This window comes from Pieris rapae, chromosome 21, assembly GCF_905147795.1.
Source record: "Pieris rapae chromosome 21, ilPieRapa1.1, whole genome shotgun sequence".
In the NCBI taxonomy this organism is placed as follows: domain Eukaryota; kingdom Metazoa; phylum Arthropoda; class Insecta; order Lepidoptera; family Pieridae; genus Pieris; species Pieris rapae.
Window position 1 is genome coordinate 2,844,158 of NC_059529.1, and position 27,145 is coordinate 2,871,302.

The following is a 27,145-nucleotide window of genomic DNA, read 5'->3' on the forward strand; positions in this document are numbered from 1 at the left end:
TTTATCCAAATTCAGGTTAGATGGTAAAACTTTTTATATTAATTATGAATTAAACTATAAGTATGAGATCTCATTTTCGTATTTATTTTTTTCATTAACTAAACTGATTTTAGGGTAGCCGACTGTGTTTATTTTTTAAGGGTATAAACTAAGCTTAACATTCAGAGGAGGTTTACCTCTAAAATATCAGGAAACAGCAAAGTCCATATAGACCGTTAAAACTAAGCAAGCGAATGTATCACTCAGTGTCCTCACACTTGAACGTTAATATGTTCACAGCCTTCGAATTACTATGTTCAGACGAACAAAACCATATAAATTTTATTACCAATTTGTATTCAATAAATGAGATGAAACTCCTTGTAAATATTTTCATAAAGCTTTGACTTTGTAAGTTCAAAGGTTAAAGAGTTTATGATCAATGCAACTGAGGTCATGAATTGATAAAAATATGAAATGTACCCGTCGGCGATATCGTTTGAATTCGTCACATCGATTTAGACCAAGACAAATAGTATTTCACCTGAAAGGCAATACATCTCAAAGGTTGGGAAATGTTTGGATAAGAGATAAGCGTTTGTATAGTACATTCAAGCTGTATAGATAATTTCAAATAAGAATAATAAATATTTATTTAGAGTGAAATTCTACTATATTTCTTTATGAAATCGCACCTGATGTTAAGTGGACACTCACTGCCAGAAGACTCTCGAGTGCGTTGCTGGCATTTCAAGAATTAGTAGGCTCTTTTCTTAAAGAAAGGAATTCGAAAGGTAAATATAATAAATCAATGTGTTTTTGTTTATAATATGTGTATTATTCCATTGTATTGGAAATTCCAATTGTATATTAAATTTATTTATTTTTAATATTATTAAAACACATTTCATTCGTTCAATGTATGTAAAAAATACATAATTCTTCAAAATAACCTAAACAAACTCTTCAATTAAATCAGATTTTTAGTGAGGAAATGTTTCTGGCATTAAACGTACAAAAATATAACTATATTGTCAATTTCAAAATATTATTAATATTAATTACTACGTGTATATGATCACTCAAATATGCAGTATTTACTTAGGTAAACACACATACATTTTTATCAAACTACATATTTTATATTTTTAATAAATCTCTAAGTATCTTATATTTCTCGAATCTTTTACATCTACTTTATTATTTCTTGTCCCTTTAGTCATTAGTGTAATCACAGCCCTTATTTATATTGTGAACATAATAAATTCAATTTCTAAGAGAAAATATAACAAGGTGTCTAAAGTATCAATATTGCAGCATTAAGGCACTGTAGCTCAATAAAATTGAACGATATTGGACACCGCTTACCCACCCTTTGATAATAGCGAGCTTAAATGTTATTTAAGATTTCAAATAAACCATTATCGGTGGAGATACGTATTATATTATTTTTATGAAACAATAAATTAGCCTGAAGCATTCATTTGCTTAATTCATTTATATTTTTTCTTAGGTAATCAGCTTGTTTCTGGTGCATGGATTTTGGGACTAATACATTACTATTTTTATGCTATATATGCTTATACTCGTATGTAATAATTATAATGTAATATATTATTTAAACATATAGTCTAAAGTCCAAATCTAAATGGTTATTGTTGTGTTACTAACAATATTTTTACTAACACTATATTATATATTATATCAGGTTAGTTTTAAATTAATATACAATCAAACAATTTAAAAAAATAATTATAAAATTACCCACGCGCACATCACCGCAAGAAAACCACACATGTATTTTTACCATGTAGGCACTTGCAATGACCCATGTTAGGGTAGCCAGCCTTCCTGCTGTTATCACTATTATTGTGCAATTAAAAAGCCTGTCTATGGTTGAGGGCATCAATAGCTGCCAAATTAAAAAGCGGAATAGTTCTAATGTGCCATTTAAACCCCTTGAAAAATCGATTCTATGGTCGCATTGACCTATATAGACGAGATTGCTGGAGTGGATTCGAAGCCGGAATGCAATGACTCCAATACTTAGCCCGACACGCGATTCCTTCGCGTCGCAAGCTTACCTCATAGACTTAATAACATTTAGAATTACCAATTTTTTAAAATTATTACAATTGATCAGACTTTGTGCGTATACTATTATATTATAAGTATTGGTATATTATAAGGGTTTCTTAATACATAATGTTGTATATATTCAATGTTGCTTATTTATTTATTTATTAATCTTTAAAAGGGTTAAAAAATAATGAGTTTCATCAGTACGAAATATATTTTGAAATATATTCTTATTAGTGGGGTTTATTGATTTTTTTGAGATTTAAATTTGTACATACCTGTTATAGCATTTTACATTATATAGACATAGGACTATACATGTTTAATAATATTCCTTTAGATTTCCTATGAATGACATTTTAATGTTTTCTCATGCAACGCGAATAGGTGCCAATTAGAAATTCACAAGTTTAAGTCAATATGAATTTCAAAGCTGAAGCACACACTGCATACTTTAACATAATCTATTTGACTCCGTATAGTTCAAAACTGTATCTTACTTCAAAAGTTTTGATTATGTGAACCAGTTACTTAACTTACGTACAAAGATATAAGATGGAAATAAGAGGTTATTAATTTGCCATTCACCACATATGAAATAAATACATATTTATTTTATAGAAGTATTAAATAAACAAGGGCCCATTACTTTTCAGCTTATAATTAAGAGGATATGATACGTCAATCTGGTAGAGTATCGTTGACAAAGGACGCCATTATAATGATATTTGCATAGTGAGAGGACACTTTTTGAAGCCAAATTCGATAACATATGTAGGTAGATTTTTGTGTGAGCTTTTGTCTCTTACATTCTTTAGAAGTTTATTAAAGAAATTGGGTAAAGATGAAATTGCAACTCCAACAAAAATGATTTTTCCTGTGTGCAGATACATCTCAAATAAAATATACTATTATAATAAAATCGGTTTAGATAGGTTACTTGTATGCCTATATCATTAAGAACAATATACTATATATAATATATTATATTAAATTTCATACATTTATATTTAGGTCGTTTATTTGATATAATATCCAAACCAGTAAAAAAACTACGAATAACAAAATATATCGTGGCACTTCTGCCCACTTTAAGCTCGCAAAAGCGATTCCTTGGTTTCTATAACGACGGACAACCCCACTGTTTATGACCCAAACTCAGCACGAGAAACAGTAACGCACCACCTTCCAAACTGTTCGGATCTCAATTATGACGTAATCAAAATGCTATTTTTCACCGTATTGTCGTTGTTATCAACTGTTCTTTCAGCGCGGGAACCCAAACAGGTCACTATCGCTAACCAAGGCACAATATCTGGAATGTATATAACGCGATTTCGGACGCGTAGGATCGCAGCGTATCTCGGCATCCCGTATGCCCAACCTCCAGTTGAATTTAGGAGATTCAGCCCTCCAGAATACACGGATTTGCCACAGTGGGAAGGTGTGAGGAACGCGACTGCTTTCGCCCCGGACTGTATGCAGAGTGGTCCTAAGAAAGAGGACGTCCTGAATCCACTGAACCGACACGATGAGCTGTTTACAAAATTGTTGGAGGGGCAAATGGAGGAGCCGCGGAAGAAGGAGTATTCAGAAGATTGTTTGTTCTTGAATGTATATGTGCCTGATGGTGAGTAGCGTTTTTATGGCTATTCAATAATTATTCTGTGGCAAATTTTTGATATCTTAATCAATTTTTTTAAAATAAATAACATCTATATTTTGAGAGTGGCACTCACAATTTTCTTAAAGTTTAAAATTATTTAAAGGCCGGCAACGCACTTGCGAGCCTTCTTGACGCAAAAACCCGACAAGTCATTAAATGGTTGAACGATGACCAACATATAAGTTGAAGATTTTTTTCATAGGCATTTGACGCGCTCCTGATAATACTGCTATTATTATATTATACTACAAACGACATTGGGCTTTAAATGTAACATATTATATTTTAGATTAAATTATTCTATATTTTTTTTTAATAAAACTTTCTTAAATACTTTATATGAGTTGAGTTTAAATTATTTCATACGACATATTGCTAGTTAATGTGTATAGCATATGTATATTAAATAAATAGGAAAACGACACATAACTTTAAATTCAATGCTTTGTTCATTAATAAAAAAACATAAATCATCCTTTTGACTGGCTAAGATTCAAAATTGACATACCAGAGTCATACTAAGCGTTGAGTCCTGACTCGGAATCTTATTCAAATTAACCTTTGAACTTAAATACCTGCTGGTTAAAGATAATAACAAAATAGTATTTGACTCTTTTACCCAGACAGGTTCTTCCCAAATATCAGGGAGCTTTGTAATATCTTTAACCTTTTGAAGTGAAACTTCTTTATCGACGTATGGGAGAAATTTTGTAAGAAAACGTCACGTTTTTCGGTTACGCGCCATGTTGCTTTTTTATCGAAGTTTAGTATAGTGACGTAAAGAACATAATGTAATATTTGATAATAATAACAACAATATATTAGTTTTGAAGTTTGGTTTGGAATAAGAATAACAATATATTAATTTGAAAGTGATAAAATAGAAAGACTTGTTCAAATTTAAGTGAATTTACAAGAAAAGTGAGAGTGATTGATTATACATTTCGTTTTATAAACTCAACACGTATGAGCATGATTTTAATATTTATTTGATTTAACTTCACTTTTTGATTGTAAGTATCAGTAAATGTATATAAAATGTTAAAATTTGTTAAAATTAGCAAGTATTTATAAATATGACTGAAAAAAATGTTTTTCTTAAGGCTTAAGCCTTATCTACACCATTTTCGTGAAATTGCAAATAGTATAAAAATGATATGATATTTTTATTTTTCTCAAATATCAGACTAATTAAAAATATATAGAGAGCCTTAAGGAAAATGGGCTTTTATTCATCATATGTTCTATTATTAAGCAAAACAAAGACCCTATTACGTATAAGAAAATCCGTTAACACAGAAGATTGAAGAGATTTATGTGTTTCATATAGAAGGGAAAGCCGCCAGGAAAATAGGCTACACAGTCATTTAGTAGCCTAGTTTTCCAAATACACGTGGTAGTTACGATCTGATAATAACCTCAATTCAGTTTGAATTGTTGTTTTGCTGTTAAGTCGATTCTTAATATGACTCATTTGCACTAAAGTGCGTAATACGAAATTACTGAGTATCTAATAAAATACAGAAATTAGCATAAACATTTTAATTAAAAAGGTTTTCAGTAGTTTTTTTCAAAATCGTTGCTTAATATATATAAACAGTAACAGTACACATTTTAAATTCCTTCTATACAAAACAGTTAACAATTCATACGAAACGAAATCATAACGTTTTAAAATTCGATTTTTTTGTTTCAACTGAGACTCAAACATTGGATAAGAATAACTAAATATGTTGTACAAGGACAAATATATATATATACTAAATATATTTTAGTATAAAATGTTCGGTCAATTTAAAAAGGTTCTTACAATGAACTCTAAATAACTTCTGCAGACAAGTCAAACGTGATAATTAATCTTGTAATAGCTTTGAGGCATTTGATAGCATCGCCTTAATTACACAAACGACTGGAGATTCGGTATTTTGCTATTTGCATTTAAAAATACTAAGTTGGGGATTAGTACTTAAATCAATGTAAAAATCTTTTACTGCTTGTATCTATTAGAAAATTATTTACCAAGCGAAATTCCGCCTTTAGAAGAGCTTGGATACCCATATAACAAAAACTACTACATCGTTTTTGATGAAACATGGAAAGTTCTCTAAGTTCGAATATATTTATTTATTCACACTTGGTTACCTAAAACATTCATATATTGAACATAACGGATGGCGCTAACGCTACCAAGCGATTTATTACAGATAACTCTAGTAAGAATAAGATAAGAACTGATCGTTATTGAATTATATAATTCTTAATTTAAATGAAAAAAGGATTATATCCATCAACTTTGAAGTATCTACTATCTAAATAGAAATATAGAATACATGCAGCTGTATGATTCAACACTCGCTTGCTTAAAATCGGTTAATATAAGGAACATGCATCGTATATAAGACGCCTCTCGAATGCAATTTTTCCCAACATGAAAAATAAAATTCCATCCAAACATATTTCAATAAAGTGTCTCATATTCTTCCTTTAAGAAAATTGAAAACGTTAAATTTTACATTTTCGAAAACAGTAAACATATTTTTTATACAAAGTTAAACTAGGTTTTAAGTCTAAGACAATATTGAAACTATTTATAGTCGACATAGCTTACAATGATTTTTCTGAAAGTTTTTTTTTTAAAATAGGTATGTTCATGTCGCAGTAATTCAATCAGAGAGTAAATTGAATCTATAGAAGTAAATTAAAGATTGATTTTCAATACAATCACTAACAATTTGATTTATATTTAAAGCAGCGTCGAAAACGTTTAACTACCTGTCTGACCGAAATCCAGCATGTTGATTAATAATATAAAACAAGATGGCGGTCACGATAACAGCTGATTACTTTTAGAGACTCTTTTAGCAAACTTTGGTTTGCTGTGTGAGTGGTTTTTTTTGGTTTCTAATTAAGGTTTTTGATGAAATTTTAAACAAAAGCTTGGAAATTCCGTGTTTAGTTTTATTGTACCTAAATGGTTAGGTTAGTCTTATTGCCTAGGAACGTTTAGGTAACTCGTTAAACGTTTCGTTCAGTCACTTGTTTGACGGACTTTAGCGACTTGATTGAACATCGAGCTTTAATTAACTATCTAGAAATTCAATTTACTCTCTGATTTAACTACTTTACTGCGACATACATATAGTTAGCACGTATGTTAGGTCGTTTCTTATTTCTAAATTATTACAGTCAATTTGTTAATCCTCTTAAAAGAACGAATATTGTAGAAATACTAACATTAGCTTAAAATTACCGTAAGAAACATATGAAGGACGCCCAAGTGAGTGGTAATAACATAACAGTATACGCATTTTCTTTCTCAACTTCAGCTTTATAAACGTTCCTTTATATTAAAACCACTTTGGTTACTCTCATATGCAACTAATTTTAAAGTTTTATCCTTTAAAGGTTTAATTAATATGAGATCCGAAACAAATATTAAAGTGCCTAAAGTTATTAGTAGCTAAATTAAGTTACAATAGTCAGCTCAAGTTGAATCAAATGACATAGTATTCTTTTCTCTTATATCATGAAAATAGGTTTTATTTAGAAATAATATACACACTAAATAATAGACTTTGATACTTCTTTGGCGTAACAAGTTTTTTCAAAATTTTTATCTTTCGCCTTATTCTACGATACTAACAATAGAAAAATCTAAAATGATGACTATTGATATCGCGCGCATCGTAATAATTTACTCGCATTATTTTCTCTAACGTGCCAAAAAAAGTATAACTTCAATATAAATTTAATTTAATCACATCGAAAAACAAATAGTTTTCTTTCCTACCTTACGAGGAATCTTCATAACCCGAGCCAGTGTGACAGCATCAGGAATACGTCTATAACCACCAAAAACTCCACCAAGTCGGTCGTTTATTATGTATTACCCCAAACTTTTATTTCGTGATCTATCTGTTAACAGCATATTAGCTAACAGATAGCTGACTGGCCCCAGGCATCATTGGCTAAGGTTTGTATATATACCTCGCGGCTGGCATAACTTTGTTATAGACATATTTCAACATGCGTTTGGATTATAATTCTTCATGTGGTTAGGCATTTAAGAAACAAAATAATTGAAAGATTCAAAAAGCGCAGATTCTTAAAAGATTTACTATGAAATTTAACATAGAAAGTATCAGATTTTGCGTATCAAAATCATCGGTATCTAAGTTAACCGTTGAGTGGATTGATACCTTACAAATGTGTAAAGGTGAGGGCCTCGTCACATTAAAACCCAACTCAGCCTTTCCAGTCCTTTTGAAGTATCGATGAATACATTATTTTGGGCTCAGACCCTAATCTCGGCTAAAAGCGATGCGTTTTGCATTTAGAGTTTATATACGTTCATTAGAAGTTACGACTTTGAAGGTGTATTCGAAATCCGAGCTCTAGAAATTATTATGACGAATCTCAACCGAATTTCGTTTTAATTTTATTGTAGCATTTAATTTTAGAACTACTAATCTGTGAATAAAAATTTTTTGGTAAAAATTACATAACATTTTAAAAATAACTTTACTTAGGGTCTGTTTCACAATGTCCGGATAAGTTCCAAATAACCTATTTGTTACTTATTGGTAGAATTAAAACTATTTTTCGGCGTCACGACTGTCAGATAGCGCTATTCGTCACGAAATTCGAGTATCTTATTCGGAACTTTTATCTATCGAATAACTTATGTGTTGCATAGCTATTTGGTACTTTATCCAAACATTGTGAAACAGGCCCTAAGTCTTACTTTTATTTTCCTCCATTAATGTTTTTTAAAGAAACATTGCCAAATTCTCAAACATATGAAACCAAAAAAAGGAATCTTATTAAATAATAATTTTGAAAGTTTTTGTTAGAGGTTGTACTTTCCCGTCTTCACAAGTCCCGTAGTTTTTGCAAACCTCTTGGGAAATCTTAAATTGAAAGTAATCCCATCTTCACGTTGTATCAAAAATGTATGAAGGCCTAATCCATTATGGCACGTTTAAAACATTTCTACAAAGGCTTTAAGAAAATACTTTCAATACAATATGATTAATTATACACAATAATGTTAAATGAATTAGTGGTATATTGGGATACATGAACACTTTTTTTATTCATTTAATTATGATTATTTATTCTGTAAATCAAATATTTCAGAATATATATTATATATCCCAAGCTCATGGTACATGTTGTGTTCTTTTCCTGTGTGACATGCATTTGAATAAAAAAATAATCAATAAAGTACCTATGATTAAAAAGGGACGATAACCCCAAGACTACATTCTAATTTCGGCCAAGTATTCCGTATAATTTAATATGAAAATATCCCATGTTTTTGTACGCATATATTAATTGCTATTCCGTTTGTTAATTGAGAATTACGCACGCACCAAATCACCCTACCCTAAAATAGAAATTAAATATGATTATTTTCTTTGGTTTAAAGGTGAAAAATTGATTTTACATGTCTCATATACCTATGTAATAGAATTACATATAAAAGCAACGACAATTCTCGGGAAAACAATGAAAGTTTTTTTCCTCGTTATGGTCCTAGATTTATGCGTGTATTTAATACTACGTAAATTATTATATTATGTAATATGATCACGAAAATACGTGGACGAATCTGAGTAAAATTCATTCCACGTTTATTGTCGTTTCGTGGAGTAGTGGAACTTCAAGCGTCTTCCATGTTGTCTGGATAGTTAAATAGTTAAATGGGCATCACCTAGACCGGCGTCACCTTCGTGCATCAGATGGGATTGTGACGAAACGTCTGTCCAGTATCTTCGGAACCTTGCCTAAAGGGACTCCTTTTAATAATATTTTTTAATAATTAAATTTTAAGGTTAGTTATTAGATATATTTTTAGTTTGTAATTGTATATTAATATAATTACATTATTATAATTAAGACTCATTTATTATTTGAAACATTTACACTAACTACTAACTAATACTAACGTGCACTTGAAATATACACACACTTAAAATAAATATTGTTTTTTTCAATTACCTCTTATAAAAGTATAGGCCACCTCCAATTATGTATTAAAAAAAAGCCTGCGTCCAAAGTACACATGTCAGTCGCTATGTGACCCCCTACTAGCGCCAAAGCTGGATTCGCCCTTGAAGACTGACGATATGAAATAGACAAATAACTATTTATAAAGCCCATTGAGTATCTTAGGATAAAATTTATGATAGATTGTACGCTTATCTTGGCAAATACATAGGCGCTAAAAGGTTGCTGAAATGCATAAAATGTATGCAAATGTCGTATAAACTTACATGCTTTAATGCGATCATTATAAAGATTTGCCGTGTTTTGCATAAAGCCACCCACTGTATATGTTATACGGCATATTATCACGATACGTTTGAAATTTGTTTTTCTATCATTTATAAGTTCAAACGAGTTTAATTGATAGTTTCTCTTTATAATTTGTTTATACTAAACAGTGGAATTGCATGGCAAATGTTTTTTTATTCTTCTTTCTTTTTAATCGGTCTTTTAATTTAAATCTTAATAATTTCGGAAAAAATTTCGAGGGCTGCAATTTTTTATCCATATTCATACGGCATTGTCTATTGAATACCTTGGCTGTGGATGCCTTGGCATTAACTAGTGCAGGCTTATTACACAATTATTAGTTCATATGTTCGGTTGTTGGTTATTTAATAACCATGCTGAGTTCTAGCGTATTTTTCTTAAACGATGTTGCAGTTCCATCTTTATCACTTAATTAAATAAATATCGTACTAACCCAAGTTCCTTTTACACACTTTTCTTATCTAATAAACAATATATACACTTCGAAACTTACCCATCACTAAAACATATTATGTTTACCGACAACATAACATAACAAAAACTTATAATCTTCAAAACTAAATCAATGTCAACTATTTTTACGCTTTCTCACATTAAAAAGGATCTAAGAGTTTAAGGGTCTTTGCTGTAAAATTTAAGTATCCACTCTGTATAATGATTATGAAAACAAATTGTAACTTTCGCAAATAAACGTTAATTTTTATTGAAACATTTTATATTAATTATACATTTAACCATCGTTAGAGGTACTATAAAGATGCTTAAATAAGAAAAAGGTAGTTCGTGAGACGTTAGTAAACAGGATCCGTTATTGTTTCCTTATTCATTTTTTAATTAGAACATAGTCTTAGACGATGTTATTTCTACATTGAAACGCCTGATGAAAATACTATAGCAATCAGCGTTGTTCATATCGACGTGACAAAGTGGTCATCAATTTATTTTTATTATATATTTCTGTTATAACACAACCAGTGTCGTGGCGTAACAATATTTTATTATTATGATTTGATATTGATATTAGATAATTTTTAAGCTTTAAATAATCGTTAACCGTAGCTTTAATAATAGCCTAATAGAAGCCCGGTTATATATATTCTATACATTTTATTTTAATATATTGACGGCCACCACAGTCTCAATTGGATAATAATCAGCACCGTCATGAAAAATTAAAGGTGTATCTAACAGTAATTTTGATTAAATCATTAAAATTACTTCCACTATTAGGAGTTGACTGACAAACGTGTAATAAGATCAAATATGGTTTTAGTAACTTAATAAGAAATTATATGGGGAAATGAAATAAAAGAAACTATCTCAAATATGTCGTTTACAAACATTTCATTGTGAAATTCTTAATACAAAAAGAATAATATTCGTTATTATTAACACTCAAATCATACCAATTTCTTGTCACCCAAAGTAGGTTAAGTGCTCAAAAATGACCCAAATATCATTGGTACGCTATAAATATAGCTAAACAATGCAGACCTTTGAATAAATTTGAGTCATTAATGCAAGAATTCCGTGCCAATAGTGTACGTTAAGCACTCTGACTAACCTTAATCCACCCTCTCATTTCTGACCTAAATTTGACATGCATCATAGAAAGGGAAATGTATGTGGAATTTACACAATAATTGTTATGTAAATAGCGATTATTTCTGCTATTTTAATAGTTACATTTGTATACTTCAACATTTATTTGTTTATTTAAAATAATTATGGAAATAACTCAGTTGGTGGCAAATATTCATCGAAACTATTATAGAGTTTTTATGCTTCGTTTTTAAACTTTTTCCGTTCGTATCAATTATTAGAACTAAGGTTCTTTTATTGATATATATCATTACCAGACATTAATTGGTTTTTTTTTTAATTTTTAGAAGACATTTATAATTCCTAGCCCAAAACAATTACTTACTATTTCGCTGGAAATAAAATTCACTACAATGAGGCGTTCAAACTGTGTCTGGACTCATTCTATTAAATTGTGTTTACGCTGTCATGACAGACAGATGAGTAGGTACTTAAGTTAAAATGGTGCTATTAGAACTGATTCATACGATTTATTACTTACTTGTTTTATTTTATGTTTGTTATTCAACAACAGACTATATTAAAATTATTAGACGAACTACAGAACACCTATTAATATTAAGTAGGCAAAATTACATAACGAGAAAAGTTTAATTACCAAGGATAGGTGTAATAGCTTAATTAGAAATCTCTAGGGTATACTGTGTAATAGGGTATTGCCAAAACAGTGAACACGTGTAATAAGTTTTGCTCAAAGGAAAAGCAATAAAGTACTTCCTTAAGAGATCAAGTTTACGAAATGCAGTCGAAAGTGATTGAAATTCTCACAAAGATATGGCTGGCTTTGAGACTGCAGTATTGAGATGGTTTTTGAAAATCGAATACAAATCAAAAATAACTGCTGCAAAACTCAGTCAGGAATACTCAGGGCTAATTAGTGTTACGGGAAGATACTAGCTGGCCAGTGATGCAGAAACATGTGTGCCATATGGGCACATGCCAATAGTGTCCTTTCTGAGAATTTACTAGTTTTTTCATTTTTTTTTTTTCAGATTTAAAGGTTGAAGGTTATCCTACTATGGTGTGGTTTCATGGCGGAAATTTCGTACGGGGGAGCCCAAATTCCATCAACCCATTTCAACTAGTGCTTAAACAAAAGGTAACTGATAATTTATATATTAAAATAAGTTTAACTGTAAAATGTTTTCTCAACTATAATTATAATAACAAGAATTTCAAAAAGGTTCGTAAACAGACCCTAACTTGTAACATTATGCTAACACAGTTCTTGCAATCAGAGAAGTTGGGCAAAATTTAATTAAGTATTCACATTTCCAGGTTATATTTGTCTCTGTGGCTTACCGTCTGAATATTTTTGGATTTTTCTCAACACTCGACAACGAAGCACCCGGTAATTTTGGCTTATTAGACCAAGTCGCCGCTTTAAATTGGGTCAAGAACAACATTGAAAGTTTTGGAGGCGACCCAGACAATGTTTGTATATTCGGCCACGATGCAGGGGCTGTGAGCGTAGGTCTTCATTTGCTCTCTTCATACTCATCAGGGCTCTTTCAAAAAGCAATTGCTATGAGTGGAAACGTTCTCTCGCCGGATACAGTGAATATAGCGCGAAAAGAAATCGTGACAGTTGATAAAGTTGCAACTGCATTCAGTTGTTTTAGAAAGCCTACCTACCAACTGCTAGATTGTCTTAGAAGAGTTAATTATCAAGCACTTTTGGATATCGGTGAACCGCTAGCGGAATGGAAACCTCTTGTCGATAATGGTTTTAGCAATATTTCAGTTCCATTCCTAACGGATTTGCCAAGCAAAATGTTTGAAAATGAAATATTCAGTCCCGTCCCAATTTTGACTGGCTTCACCAATATGGAAGATGCTCTGTTACTTGATAAAGATGGAAACGAAGATTCGGGTATAAGTCAAAGGGAGTTCGATGTTATGCGTGAAGAAGTAGTTCTTTCAGATATCACAGTGGACAATAGTTCATGTTTTACAAACCAGCATCATATTCAAGATGCAGTTGCATTTTTCTATAAACCAATTCCACCAACAACGAACGAGACTGTCTTACGGAAACAATTTCTCGATTTTTATACGGATAAAGTTTATGGGGCAACGACATATCAACTTGCAAAGTATATAAGTAAGCACGCTCCAATTTATTTATATCGGTTTGACTTAAAGCCATTCTCTGATATAGCAAACGAAGGAATTCCTGATTGGGTAGCAGTTCCGCACAATTTTGATTTGATTTTTACATTCGGGATGCCATATTTACCACTACCCGAAGACTTGAATAAATGGGACTATAGAGATAAGAGCATATCAGACATTATAATGAAAATGTGGACCAATTTTGCATGGTACTCGAATCCGACGAACTCTGGTGTAATCATACAATGGAATGCTTTTGAAGTGGAGAAACCCGGGTTCTTTATAATTGACAGGAAAAATTTTACAATGAGCACGCCAGATACAGTCAATTACAAAGCGTTTGAGTTTTGGACAGATTTTTATCCTAAAGTTTTGGAAATAGGAACGAAATGTTGTAAGGAAGTACAGGAAGATTCAGGAGCTACCATTAATACATTAGCATATGTTTTACAAATGATGGTTGTTAGTTTGTTTTGTTTAATATTTTAACATAATTAAGAAACATATCTTGTATATTATTTTTGTAAGTAGACTATTTGATCGAGATAAGTATAACACATTAATTAAATCTGTACATATTACTTATTTGGAAATATATTAATCTGAAGATTTAACTTTATTTATACTATTAAATAGATAGAGGCTTTGTAATATTTTCACAAATTACCGCCAATGACTCGGCATAGCTTTTAAATAGAAGACTCTTAAAGAAAAAACTGGTATAGTATCTACCAATTCAAGTTTATAAAATAACATGCAATCGGCTTATTGTATCCACCTTGTTCAGTGCTATACCATATACGAAGGTTGTCAGTTTTATTCTGGGAAAAACAACCATATTCTAACACTTAAGAATATGGCTGTATCACTTAACATCAGGTGAGCCTCCTGCCCGTTTGCACCCTGTTATATAAAAAAAATGAAATCTTTCCATTAGCGTTACTGTGCCAACGACGAAACGTTTTGTATGAACTTCGTGTATAACATTTATAGAGTCACTCATACAAACATTTGATTTAAATTTTAAATTTTGTAATGCAAGGTTTCGTAATTCCTAATGGCATCATTTCAATACGAATCCTAGTTTTGAAATAGTTTATTGAATATCCATGTAGTGGTACAGAATTCGATATTAAATCGGAAATACTTTTTAAGGTTAGCAATGGAAGATAACACGGAATATTTTTCCTTATTTATATTGTGTATGACCGATGACGCTGTATGTATTTATGGATTACCCAGAAACTGATATCTGGGTTTAAGAAGCATGTTTACTACTTTTACTTTTTACTCAAAGTTAAACCAGTTTAATTGCAAAGACGAAATTTATTTAATTTTATTCATATTAAAACACTCCTGCCTTATTTGACCCTTAATTGACAAGAGCGAACAATAAGTATATACTTTACAGACGAACAAAAAAAAACAAACAAATAAAATTACATTATAAAAAATACAAGAAATTAAGTAACAACTATAGGCACTAATAATTAATAGAACTTTTGCCAGCTCACTTGACGGACAATGAAAAATGCCCGTCAACAAATGTTTTTCGTAAAGTTAATGTATTATATATAATATAATTAATACACCGAATCATATGTGCCCTTTTCAGAAGGTTAGTCCTAGCTGTGGGCACTAATGATGGGTCATGAATTTTATTATTAAAAAATGTAAAGGAAATACGATCCCGAAGAATAAAACTGGTTATGCCAAATTATACGCTTGTTTAAAATTATCAGAGAACAAGTTGAGCAAAAGTAAAAAATATTATGTACGTCAATAAGTCTGTTGCATATATTTAATTATCTGGCCTAGTGGCGTCAGCGTGCGACTCTCATACCTGCGGTCGTAGGTTCGATCCCCGGCTGTGCACCAATGGACTTTCTTTCTATGCGCGCATTTAACATTTGCTCGAACGGTGAAGGAAAACATCGTGAGGAAACCGACATGTCTTAGACCCAAAACAAAATCAAAAAAATCGACGACGTGTGTCAGGCACTGGAGGCTGATTACCTACATCCCTATTAGATTTAAAAAATGATCCTGAAATAGATTCAAAAATGTGAGCCCAAGACCTAAAGAGGTTCTCCAAAGCGAGAATCTTCCAGCGCTGACTGTACTGTGCCACTTCAATTGCTCGCTTTCAGCTGCAGCAGAACCTCCAAATGTAGGAGGCATTTGGGTCGCTTAGCTAGCGGAGTGAGTGTGTGTAAGTGGACTCATCTCCACGACAGTGGGTTCAAACCGGTGTGTATATGTTAAGATAATTGAGATTCAGAAACGAGGCCTCCCCCATTTTTATTAGTGTTAAAATTTAAATTTGAAAGTACATGACAATCTTCGAATGTCTAATGTTAAATGTACCGCTTTTTATATAATATTTTAAGGGCAATGGAATTGTCGTTAATTTATTTATTTAGATATTTTACAAAATATTTTTACAACATTTAAAGATATAATTAACAATGATTAGTTAATGATATCTTTAAAGCTCAAGTTCTAAGTCATTGAAATCGTGGTCCAATTAAACTATGGCCCATTTCGGTTCGCCACTTCATACAGTTTCTCTACGACCGATACTCCTTGTCTGATAACATATTATCTAGGTTCTGGCTTCTAAAGACTGTATAGAAGATTTAGTTCCTGTCGCCTGTCGTACTAGGATGATCAGGGAAATGGATCACATGTTGATTAAATTCATTATAATTAAACTCGTTTAAAATACTCTGGGTTTCCCATCTTAAAGTGTTATGACTAACGGGAAAATTAAAATCAGTTGTTTTTGCATTCAAAGTCGTCAGTTGGCTTTAAATCTTGGTATTAAGCACATGTGTTTTAATCATTTATAAGGAAAAATAATCAACAATGGTGAGTAATTAGTTATTGTTTATTGTTGTTGTTTGATTACAATTTAATATATATGATTATAAAAATATATAAGCTAAATGTTCTTTTTTCTCTAAAATATATTGACTATTGTTGGAATTATAACAATACCAAACGTAAAGGTTATGTGAATAACATTAATTTTATAAATTAATATAAGAAAAACATATTTGTATTTTTGTATGATTGCATCAATTTAACTCGAAACATACGAATCGATCGAAAATTATTTCGCCTCTTATGTATTACAAAAAAATATTAATTTATATTATTTACAAAAAAAACGTACACCGCTAATATACGGGTATACGTATTATGTATTAAAAGAAAATGAGCATTAAAAAATTTTACGGAAATACTCTGCTTCTTCTTCTTCTTCAAGTGCCACTCCATTACAATAATAATTATTATCGATATTAATATTATTAAATGTTTATTTTAGGCATTGCTATCGCAAATGGTTATTTTGCTGATGTCAGCGTATTTGATTACCGGTCAACGGCCTTCATTCGCGGGCTTTCGCCCCATTGGTTTTCCAGACTTGCAAAATAAAACGAATGATGATCTTGGAAATAGGTGAGTTGTAGAACAAAAAATGGAACAAAAAATCTCATCGATTGATCACTGTAACAAAGGATTGATGCGATTTTGACAAGCCGATTGTTCGGAACGCTTATCTCCAAACTCATAAACTCCAGTACGAAAGCGTTGATTTTAGTTCTAAAATGTAGATAATGTTTTGTGCCCACTGTGTATTCAAAGCAATTGGAAACGCGCGGAATGATACGAATAATATAAAAAAAATACTAATATTTTTTCAATATTTAATAAAAATCATATCTTGTATAGAAATCTAAATTTTACCTGAAAGAATTAATGTTAGATATTTCTCCATTATTTTCTTGTAAGACCGTGCCGTTATTTATCTCACCTCGGCGGGCGCACTAACAAAAAACGTTAATTTTCTATTTCTTTGTCGTAATTCATACTAATCTATTTTTCCCAAGCCATACCCATAGGTAAAGAAAATTTGAATTTGTTTAGATTATGTTTTTTTTATCTGAGAAAACTTCTACAGAACTTTGACTACGGCATGAAAATCGAATATGTTTTTGAAAAACGTAACTTAGCGTTGCGCATTAACTCTAAGGTCCATATTGGAATGTGTATCACAAGTCACAACGTTGTCTTGAACACTATGTATATGTCAAACTATATAGAAAAATAGGTTTCACAATCGACTATATTTCATTTTTTAAAATTTTACAGACTTTCGAAATTTCGTATGTTTGTGACGAACAAAATACAGAAATAACTGTTAAAGTGCTTTATTGTAACTGAGTTCTAAGGCTTTATATCCTAAATAAAAATAATAATACTTAAAGCCGTACAAGTTCGGGACCGGTCCTTTCAATTGTATTCTGTTAGCTTAAAATGCAATAATTTTTGTTTTACACGTCATGAACTGTATAAAATATTTTACCTTTTTATTAAGAAAAAAACAAAACATTTGTTTAAGTGTTAATACTAAACACCTATCCCCAGATAGGCAACGCAAAAACGATGACACAGCTTCTGGAACAAAATTCAACCAAAGTCCTGAACAACGGCGTATCTATTTAATTACTGTATCTGTCTTTTATAACCTATACTTTTCCATATATAGATTCGGTGATGATGGAGAACCGCTTCCACTGCCCATAGAAGCGAATGGCGATAGAGATCTTGTGAATAGAGTCAGCAAACTTCCGGTGGACAAACAACCTTTCTGGTACATCAACTGGAAGGCTTTGGAGGCAAACAGGCAAAACCCACAGAAGTACGACCAAAGGCCTAACGTATTCATTGATCAGTCCTCGAATACAAACCTAAATACAAATTTAAATAGAGAACAGAGTGTTCACAGTAATTTGAATTCAAGATTTAATACCGAACAAACTCAAACTCCAACGCAAGCGCCAGTCAATGATAAAATTGTTGAGAAAAGACGGACCTACAGGCAACGTTTTTAAAATAATTCTAACAAAAATTGCTAAAAATTGATGTAAAAAATGCTTTTAATTCAGTTAATAGGGATACCCTGTTGACGGAAGTAAAACAACATATACCTGAAATATATAATTATCTTCTTCTCAGTTACGCTGATCCAACAAAATTGTTATATTGTACAAATGAACTGTCCTCAGAAGTAGGTTGTCAACAGGGTGATCCCCTTGGGCCTGCAATTTTTAGTTTGGCAATAAATAAAATAATCAAAAATTTAAATTCAAATTTCAACGTTTGGTATTTAGACGACGGCACACTAGGAGGTGATGTGGACACTGTTTTTTCGGACCTATTTTTAATAAAATCAAAATTTGAAGCCATTGGTTTGCAGCTAAATCTCAGCAAATGCGAACTGTTCATAAATAACTGCGACTTAAATTTAAATACAGTAAAACAAAAATTTCAGATTTTGGCTCCAAATATTAAAATAGTTAATAGTAATTCCCTTTACCTTTTAGGTTCTCCAATTTTTGATGAATCTATTTTTGAATATATTAATAATTCTATTAATAAGTTTAAAAATTCTGCTGATCGTCTCCTTGAAATTAGTCCGCATTATGCACTTTGCATCTTAAAAAACTGTCTTTTTGTCCCAAAATTTACATATGTGCTCCGTTGCTGCTCCTTTTGGAATCACCCAGATCTTTTGACACAAGTAGACGAGGTAATCAAAATTAGCTTAGAATCGCTTCTTAATATACAGCTGAACGAGCAATCGTGGACCCAAGCATCATTACCAATCCGTTATGGTGGTTTGGGGATTCGCAAAATTTCCAGTGTCGCTTTACCAGCTTTCCTATCTTCTGTCCATAGTTCAGCAAATCTCATAAGTCAAATTTTAAGGGCATCCCCTTCAAACTTTGAGACTGCTGGCTTGGAAGAAGCTAGAAACGCTTTCTTAATTGCATGCCCAGGTCAAAATTTTCCATTTTCTCTAAATTCACAGAGGAGCTGGGACGACATAGACAGTAAAATGACTTATGACAATCTTTTGAGCCGTAGTACAGGTTCAGCACGTGCTAGGCTTTTGGCCGTGGGTACGCATGAGGCCGGCTATTGGCTTCACGCTTACCCTTCGTCAAATACAGGAACATTTCTTGAACCTGACACGCTCCGAATCGCAACCTGTCTGCGGCTTGGGGTACCGGTCTGCGCTCCTCATACTTGTCCCTGTGGCAGTGATGTCGACAAACTAGGACATCACGGACTATCATGTCAAAAAAGTGCTGGCCGCTTCTCGAGACATGCCGCACTCAACGATATCATACATCGGTCCCTTGCCACCGTCAACGTGCCTAATCTACTTGAGCCGACTGGAATTGCTAGAGACGATGGCAAGAGACCGGACGGTATGAGTTTGATTCCATGGAAGATGGGTCGGGTTTTGGTATGGGATGCCACCTGTTCAGACACACTGGCCCCTTCCAATCTTCATGGAACTAACAAGAGAGCTGGTGCGGCTTGTGATGCGGCTGAAAAAGCTAAAGTCTGCAAATACAGGGGTCTAGGCTCTGAATATGATTTTGTCCCATTCGGTGTCGAGACCCTTGGTCCGTGGGGTCCTAGCGCATTAAAGCTTTTTAGAGAATTATCAAAAAGATTAGTCGACATCACAGGAGAACGAAGAGCTGGCAGCTACCTCGCACAAAGAATTAGTCTAGCAATTCAAAGGGGGAACGCTGCTAGTATCTTCGGAACCTTGCCTAAAGGGACTCCTTTTAATAATATTTTTTAATAATTTAATTTTAAGGCTAGTTATTAGATATATTTTTAGTTTGTAATTGTATATTTATATAATTAAATAAAGTTTAGATTTAAGTTAGATGTAAAGATAGTAAATAAATATTTAGAAGACCAGATTATAATTCTAACAAAAATAAAGATTAATCTATGGAAAAAGTTTACTTAAACATCTTTATATACTAACGTATAATACTTAAAAGATCTTATGTAAAGGTACATTTCAGTATATAATGTATTTATAATAAACCTCTTGCCATATCCGTGTTAATAAAAATACATTTTTATATACATCAATATAGACTTATTCATTATCTGTAAAGTCGAATGTTTCTTTAAGAAAACGAAACCTTACAAATGAATTTAAAATCTCTGGATAAACATCGAGTTGCTAAAAAGATATTTAATAAACCAATAGCGCAATATTTGATAATTATCTGATCATTTTTATTTCAAGTAGAATATCATGTTAAATATAATATGTCGATTAGATTTGAGACATGCCGATTTTCTCACGATGTTTTCTATCGCCGAGCGAGTGTGAAATGCGTAAAGACGCAGTCCATCGGTGCACAGCCAGGGATTAAATGTTCTAAAAGAACATGACAAGTAACATAGTTGTCACAATTACGTGTAACATAAATAAAACAATGGTCAAGTAATAAAACACATTATATTGACTTTTAATAAATAAACCTTAATTACTAAGCGTATACTTATAACTAGTCTTACATTATAGCAAAATACAATAGTTCTAAATGACTCAAATTATTGTTTGGGACGTATTCAAATACCCGAACGTGTAAAATTTATAAAATAGTTGAGGAAAGTTCAGTTTTGTATCCAGAGTCTAAATAGCACAGCCCTTGTGTATGTAAAATCTTATTACTATATATTCATTACTAACCCCCAATTGGGGACGGGGGCGTTTCCCCGATTGGGGCCCATACATCATTTGTGTATAGACAAACTTTTAATTTAATTTACAGAAGTTACAGCTTGTGTTAATAGTTCTGTTGAATATGAACTCTGATTAATTGAATACCAATGGCTTATTGAGCCACCGTACCAATAAATATTAAGGTTTTGGCTTTGGACTACGTTTATAAAAAATGTATGAGCAGCCATGTTTCTTTGTATGGCCCAATGTATAGCAAACCAATAAAACTTTTATAATAGTTACAAATGCTAATTATTATCTATGTAGTTGTTATAGGAATGCAATTAATCTTAACCACATAACATTCCTAATAAATTAATAAAATCATCATAATAAACGGAAACAATTAAATGAATAGAATAATCATATTAGTATTAAAATTTTCACCTTAAGATATATTTGAAATGAGATTTCAAATAAGCTAAACGACAAACGAACCCATACGATATACTTGTATAGTGTTTCATAATCAACATCAGAGTCATTGGAAAGTTAATAAAATATGAAAAATAAGTATGACTTCAGTCGTCACAATAAAACATTGATCGTGTTATAAAAAAGCCATTTCAAGTTGTTTTCAATCATCTTATAGACTTATTAGAGATAACTTAAATCTGTTTATATTATAATTATTAATTACTAAGTTATGCTAGTCACACACAACAATAAAACTGATAATTGTTTAAAGGCCTTAATAGTAAATCCTTTATTATATTGGCTCGTATGAAGTCGCTGATCAGGAAGAAATTTTAGTCAATACAAATATAATATACCGATTTGGTATCGATTATCACCTATAAAACGACACTCATATATGAACCTTGACTGACCGCAAATATGTTAGTATTATATATTGATAAGGAAAATTGTTCAATATTTCTAGCTGGCAAGAAAGCTTGCTTGGCTTTGTAAAACTCTTACAATTTATAATATAAGGTTTGTCTTGAACAGAAAGGTTGAATATGAAATGTGTATTTGCGATCAGACGTCTCCATTAACAAGTCACATAAGTACAAAAATCACATACATTCATATTCTATGACATCAATTTATTGCTATATTACTGCATTGTCGCGTTTTAACATTATATCAAAAAATAAGGAAACACGTTTTAATAGTAAAAATAAATATTATGCATTTATTGTCATAGCTCCGAGGCAGCCCCGCTACTCTATAAACCAAAACCGATTTCAATTGGTAGAAATTAGCTGGTAAGCACTCAACAAATTCTTAATGATGTACTTTAAATATACATAGAGTTTATGTACAAGACTCAAGGTTGCTAAAACTGCGATTATATATCAATATCCAAATTATATTCTTCATGGAAACTACATTGAAAATATATTAAAGTACCAGCGAAGCACTCAACAATGAAATCGGAATGGAAATCGCCGGTAAACTTGAAGTTACCGCGAATTAATTAAAACCATAGCCTATTTTCAAAACTAATAATACTATACACTTGTTCACTTGGAAACATATAAGCTCTAGAAAAACTCAAACAGCAAAAACAATGGGCGAGAATTTGATAAATACCCGAAACGGTCATATGCGAGTCAATATTTACTTTTATAAAAAAAAGCTTACCTGGCAAACGTCGTTTTGCCATGTATATCATTTAGAATAAAAAATAGGGGTTGATCGTAGAGGGTTGAAAATTTAGGGTTGTATGTATCTTTTAATGCTGTTGACAAAAAAATAAAAATAAATCTAAAAATTAAAAAAAAAATATTTACGGATGGACTACCCTAAACATTTAGAGGGACGAAAAATAGATGTTGTCCGATTCTCAGACATACCCAATATGCACACAAAATTTCATGAGAATCGGGAAAGCCGTTTCGGAGGAGTTTAACCACAAACACCGCGACACGAGAATTTTATATATAAGATTAAATTTCATTTAAAAGCCATGGCAGTGCTTTCTAAAAGGCATGGTGAGTACTTGTAATAAACTTGAATATTCCGATAAAGTTTTGGTAATTGGGTTATAAATACAAACATTGAACATCCTCACAATAATCGCAGTTGACCGCTTCGGTGATTATCTATAAGTTACAAATGCAACCGGTTTAAAAAACAACAGTCAAAGATTACCGAGCAACAATCAGAATGCTTAAGACTAAAATCGCCGACCAACTGTTAGTAGATGCTGAACTTGCGGTCGTTGTGACGGATGGCAGACGCATGCTTTTGTAGTGGCAGGAATTTTCAGATGCGTCGTTGTTCGAAAGCTTCGTGTAGTTCGGATAGTTTTGAATTTGTATAGGCTGGAATAGAAAAGTAACACTAAAGAACAAAAAACTTACGTATAAGGTGGTGCAAGTTTTATACTTTAATTTATATATGGTCTATGATATTGTCTTTGGTTTTATTTGACGTCTTGTAAGTAATACGTAGTGTTCTTGTATGAATGGACAATTATTATGGCTAATAATTAAGGCGGATTTTGTTTATACAAACAAGGGGACCGATTAAAACATGACCAGAGGTTGCAACAATATCCTACGATATTGTCTATGACCAATGAAATATTAATGTATTTTTTAAAATAAAACAAATGAAAGAGAAATAATTAGAAACTTCCGAATAAATCATGTGTGTAAACACAGTGAATCTAACTTTCACTTTGACTTGTAACTACGTAAAAAAAATATTTTAATCTTACCGCTCCCCAAGAGTCGTCTCTCTTCTTGCAAAATGTCATATGCCATCCATGGTAAAGGGTTTTCTCAATCTGCTCTGTCAGTAGGGGCTCGGACCATGGCATCTCATTGAGATGGGCCATGAAGGTTTTATTGCGGAACTCCGGAGGCTCCTTGATGACTAGTCCTTCTGAAAGAAAAACGAGTATTGTTTATATTGTTTTCCTTTTACGTATGAACAGGGAGAAAGGTTGATAATTTTTATGTTCTCAATCAAACATTAGTCTTGGTAATGCAGGGATTAATCTATGTATTTATTCAGTTGATACTACACATTAATTACTGTTCACACACATTTTATAAGTTTGAAGGGTCTGACCGCAATGTAAAATGTGACAAAAATATAAAAACATTGGAAAATCATACTCACTCATTAAACCAACGCCTTGGTCGTCTCCCTGCACAGCTGTAAGTCCACTTTCGATTTCTTGTGGCAAGCTCTCTACATTTCTGCAAAATAAATTGGATTATTAATAAAATAATTAAATCCCAAAAATGCTCGATGTTACCCTAGTAATTAGTAGTAAAATATACCTATTTAAAATAAAAACAGCCATCGAACTTGGCATGGTGTGTTTTATTAATCGACTTTCGACAGTTGTTGCATATATTACGAATAAATTCCAATTATAGTTAATGATACTTACCCTGACGATAAAAATATTTTCTCCACTTGCATCATGCTGAGTCCATAAAACTCCTTCACACCAAAGGTCTCGAAGAATTCCACCACAGGCGTCATAGAGTAGCAACCAGCCAGCTGAGTTCGTGGGTAGTATAATATGAATGATAGACACATTTCCTGAAAAGTTTACAAATGATTATAATAGGGAATATTTCCAGTGTTAAGTAAAAAAAATATCATAATTCATACAGTTAATATGATCGACGGTATAACTATGCTCCTAAATTTACTCCAATTTAGCAAGATTGGTCTACCCATTTGTCATGTCAAGTTAAACGTATGAAAAATGGCAAGTGTTTTACTTAGAAACATAATCTTGAGAAGAAAAGCTTGCTTATATCTTGTAAAGAAAGAATCATGATACACATATAAATTACTAAGAGTAATAGAAATCATAATTTCCTGGTGCAAATTTGTAAAAATGAAATGTCTTGTATGATCTATGTGACGTTATACATATAAAGATAATCTAATTATGATGAACTGACGACCTACAGTGGAAGATAACATGTGATAGTCAATTACGTAACTATTGCATTTATATTTTATTTATAAACAACATTTTACTAGTGGTAATTAAAATCTCTGTAGTGTAAGTATTGGATCTTTTCTTTATTTATAATAATTAGACTTATTTCATTACCATAATATATATGTGAGATTGTGTTGTGAATTAGTAAATTTTTACGAAAAGGATGGCGAGTTGCGTGCCTACTGTCTGATCTTTATCTTTAATTTAAGAACTGGCATTTAATCTAATTTCTCAATGTTTATTGACATACCTAAATTTAAAAATCTTACCAAATGAGTAAAGATATTTTGACTTAGACTTTGCTTAGTATGGACTTAGTAAAACAGTGTTATGTAATGCAAGGTATATCTCTACAACCATTGGTCTCGGCATTGGTCTTATGTTTATATATCTGTCTCGTTGATCGTGTTTCTTTAAGGACAAAGAAAGTAATAATCACTATGAACCCTACACGTCGAAGTTTTTGGATCTTAATAGTACCGGTTTCTTCGCACTGTTTTTCTTCATAGTGCAAGGTATTATTGCACAAACAGGTAAAAATCCGGCGTTCGAACACACGACCTCTAATTGAGAATTGTGCATTGAGACACAAGATTAACACTTGATATAGTGAGCGGAATGAATTTTTTACCTGAGTGGCTGAATATCCACCTAAAATAGGTTTATTTCTCATTGTACTGTCGTAAGTACATTCTGTGATCAAAGTATCTCTTCGGTAAAACTTTCTTCCCCCGGGAACGATTCGGGATTGTTGGTATCGGGCATCGTAAACGTTTTCCTGAAAATAATAAAAAGATATTAAGAGAATTTTTCTGAATAACTTTAATTAATTAGTTTTATTATTCTGGCATGTATATGACTGGTGCAATATATGAGGTACAAAAGTTTGAATAAAAATTTATTAAAGCGCCACCTGTATAAAATATTTAATAATTTTAACCTTAGTATAAAACTATGACGGCGCAATTGCATTACTCCCAATCATTTGGACGCGCCATGAATTATATAGTACTTAATGCCGCATTTACATTCAGCCGTAGTGAGCAGGGAAGTGGGCAGGACGAGTGTGTAAACGCGATACTTCGTCGTAAGTATCACTATAAAGCGCCATCACAAATTTACAAAAGCTAAATAGCGCCATCTAGCAGACTTCAATGAAACTACCAAGGCAATACGTTTTGAAGTTCGGCGTCAAATGCCTTAGTGCTAAAAATGCTCACTAGGTGGCATATTCTGCATTTCTAAATATTCAGACAATATGACAGCGAATATTAATTTTACACATACTTCAGAGATTTTTGGCAGTTCTTCATTTCCTCTTATATGTTTTAATGTTATTTTGCGAGCTGTTCCATGAGCGTGCAGCAAAACGGAAACAATGTTTATTCCTTCTTCGGGCATAGTCTGAAAATTAATTTATGAATTTTAATACAGACAAAAAATTACCACAAATCTGTATTTTTATAAACTGGGTTATTTCAATAAAATTAAATAAAATATGTTTATTTTGGAACATAAGATCATCTAGGTATCACTTATTCCACGTCAATCAATTTTATTAATTCAATGTTGTTTTGGATTATAATAGATATTACGTTATTTGATTTATAAAATGCGTAATTTTATAAAACATATATGTAAATATTATATTACGTGTATCGCAATTCGTTAAAAAGCTTGACGATTGCCAGCAACTTTATCGTAAGTGAAATAAACATAAAAAGATGTAGTGAACGGTGGTATCTGCGCCAATGCTTTGTTATTAATATGCAGAATGTGAGCGAGGAGCTGGCATAGAATGGACTATTCGATTTGCTTTGCTTATTTAAATATTTACGATCCT

The 27,145-nt window shown here is 31.8% G+C and overlaps 2 protein-coding genes across 2 annotated transcripts in view; one reads left to right on the forward strand and one right to left on the reverse strand.

Annotated features, from left to right (window-relative positions):
- Positions 1–3,267: 3,267 nt before the first annotated feature.
- On the forward strand, positions 3,268–21,111 carry LOC110998756 (carboxylesterase 1E). The gene is made up of 6 exons (XM_045632912.1): positions 3,268–3,688; positions 12,640–12,746; positions 12,926–14,164; positions 17,094–17,227; positions 18,318–18,679; positions 20,574–21,111. The coding sequence occupies exons 1-5, from the start codon at positions 3,283–3,285 to the stop codon at positions 18,661–18,663; spliced, it is 2,232 nt and encodes a 743-aa protein (XP_045488868.1). The 5' UTR covers positions 3,268–3,282; the 3' UTR covers positions 18,664–18,679; positions 20,574–21,111.
- A 2,096-nt stretch (positions 21,112–23,207) lies between these two features.
- Positions 23,208–27,145, reverse strand: part of LOC110998755 (MOXD1 homolog 1) — an 80,457-nt gene continuing 76,519 nt past the window's right edge. Inside the window, exons 8-13 of the mRNA XM_022267531.2 lie at positions 26,590–26,706; positions 25,934–26,080; positions 24,733–24,887; positions 24,456–24,535; positions 24,049–24,215; positions 23,208–23,650 (exon numbers count right to left, since the gene is read on the reverse strand). Coding sequence (XP_022123223.2) covers positions 23,474–23,650; positions 24,049–24,215; positions 24,456–24,535; positions 24,733–24,887; positions 25,934–26,080; positions 26,590–26,706 — 843 coding nt within the window. The 3' untranslated portion in view covers positions 23,208–23,473. The remainder of the gene's footprint in view (positions 23,651–24,048; positions 24,216–24,455; positions 24,536–24,732; positions 24,888–25,933; positions 26,081–26,589; positions 26,707–27,145) is intronic.

Coding starts and splice junctions, on each gene's coding strand:
- LOC110998756 (XM_045632912.1), top strand. CDS start 3,283: ATGCTATTTTTCACCGTATTGTCGTTGTTATCAACTGTTCTTTCAGCG. Junction 3,689..12,639: donor GAATGTATATGTGCCTGATG/GTGAGTAGCGTT, acceptor TTTTTTTTTCAG/ATTTAAAGGTTGAAGGTTAT. Junction 14,165..17,093: donor GAACGAAATGTTGTAAGGAA/GTACAGGAAGAT, acceptor TGTTTATTTTAG/GCATTGCTATCGCAAATGGT.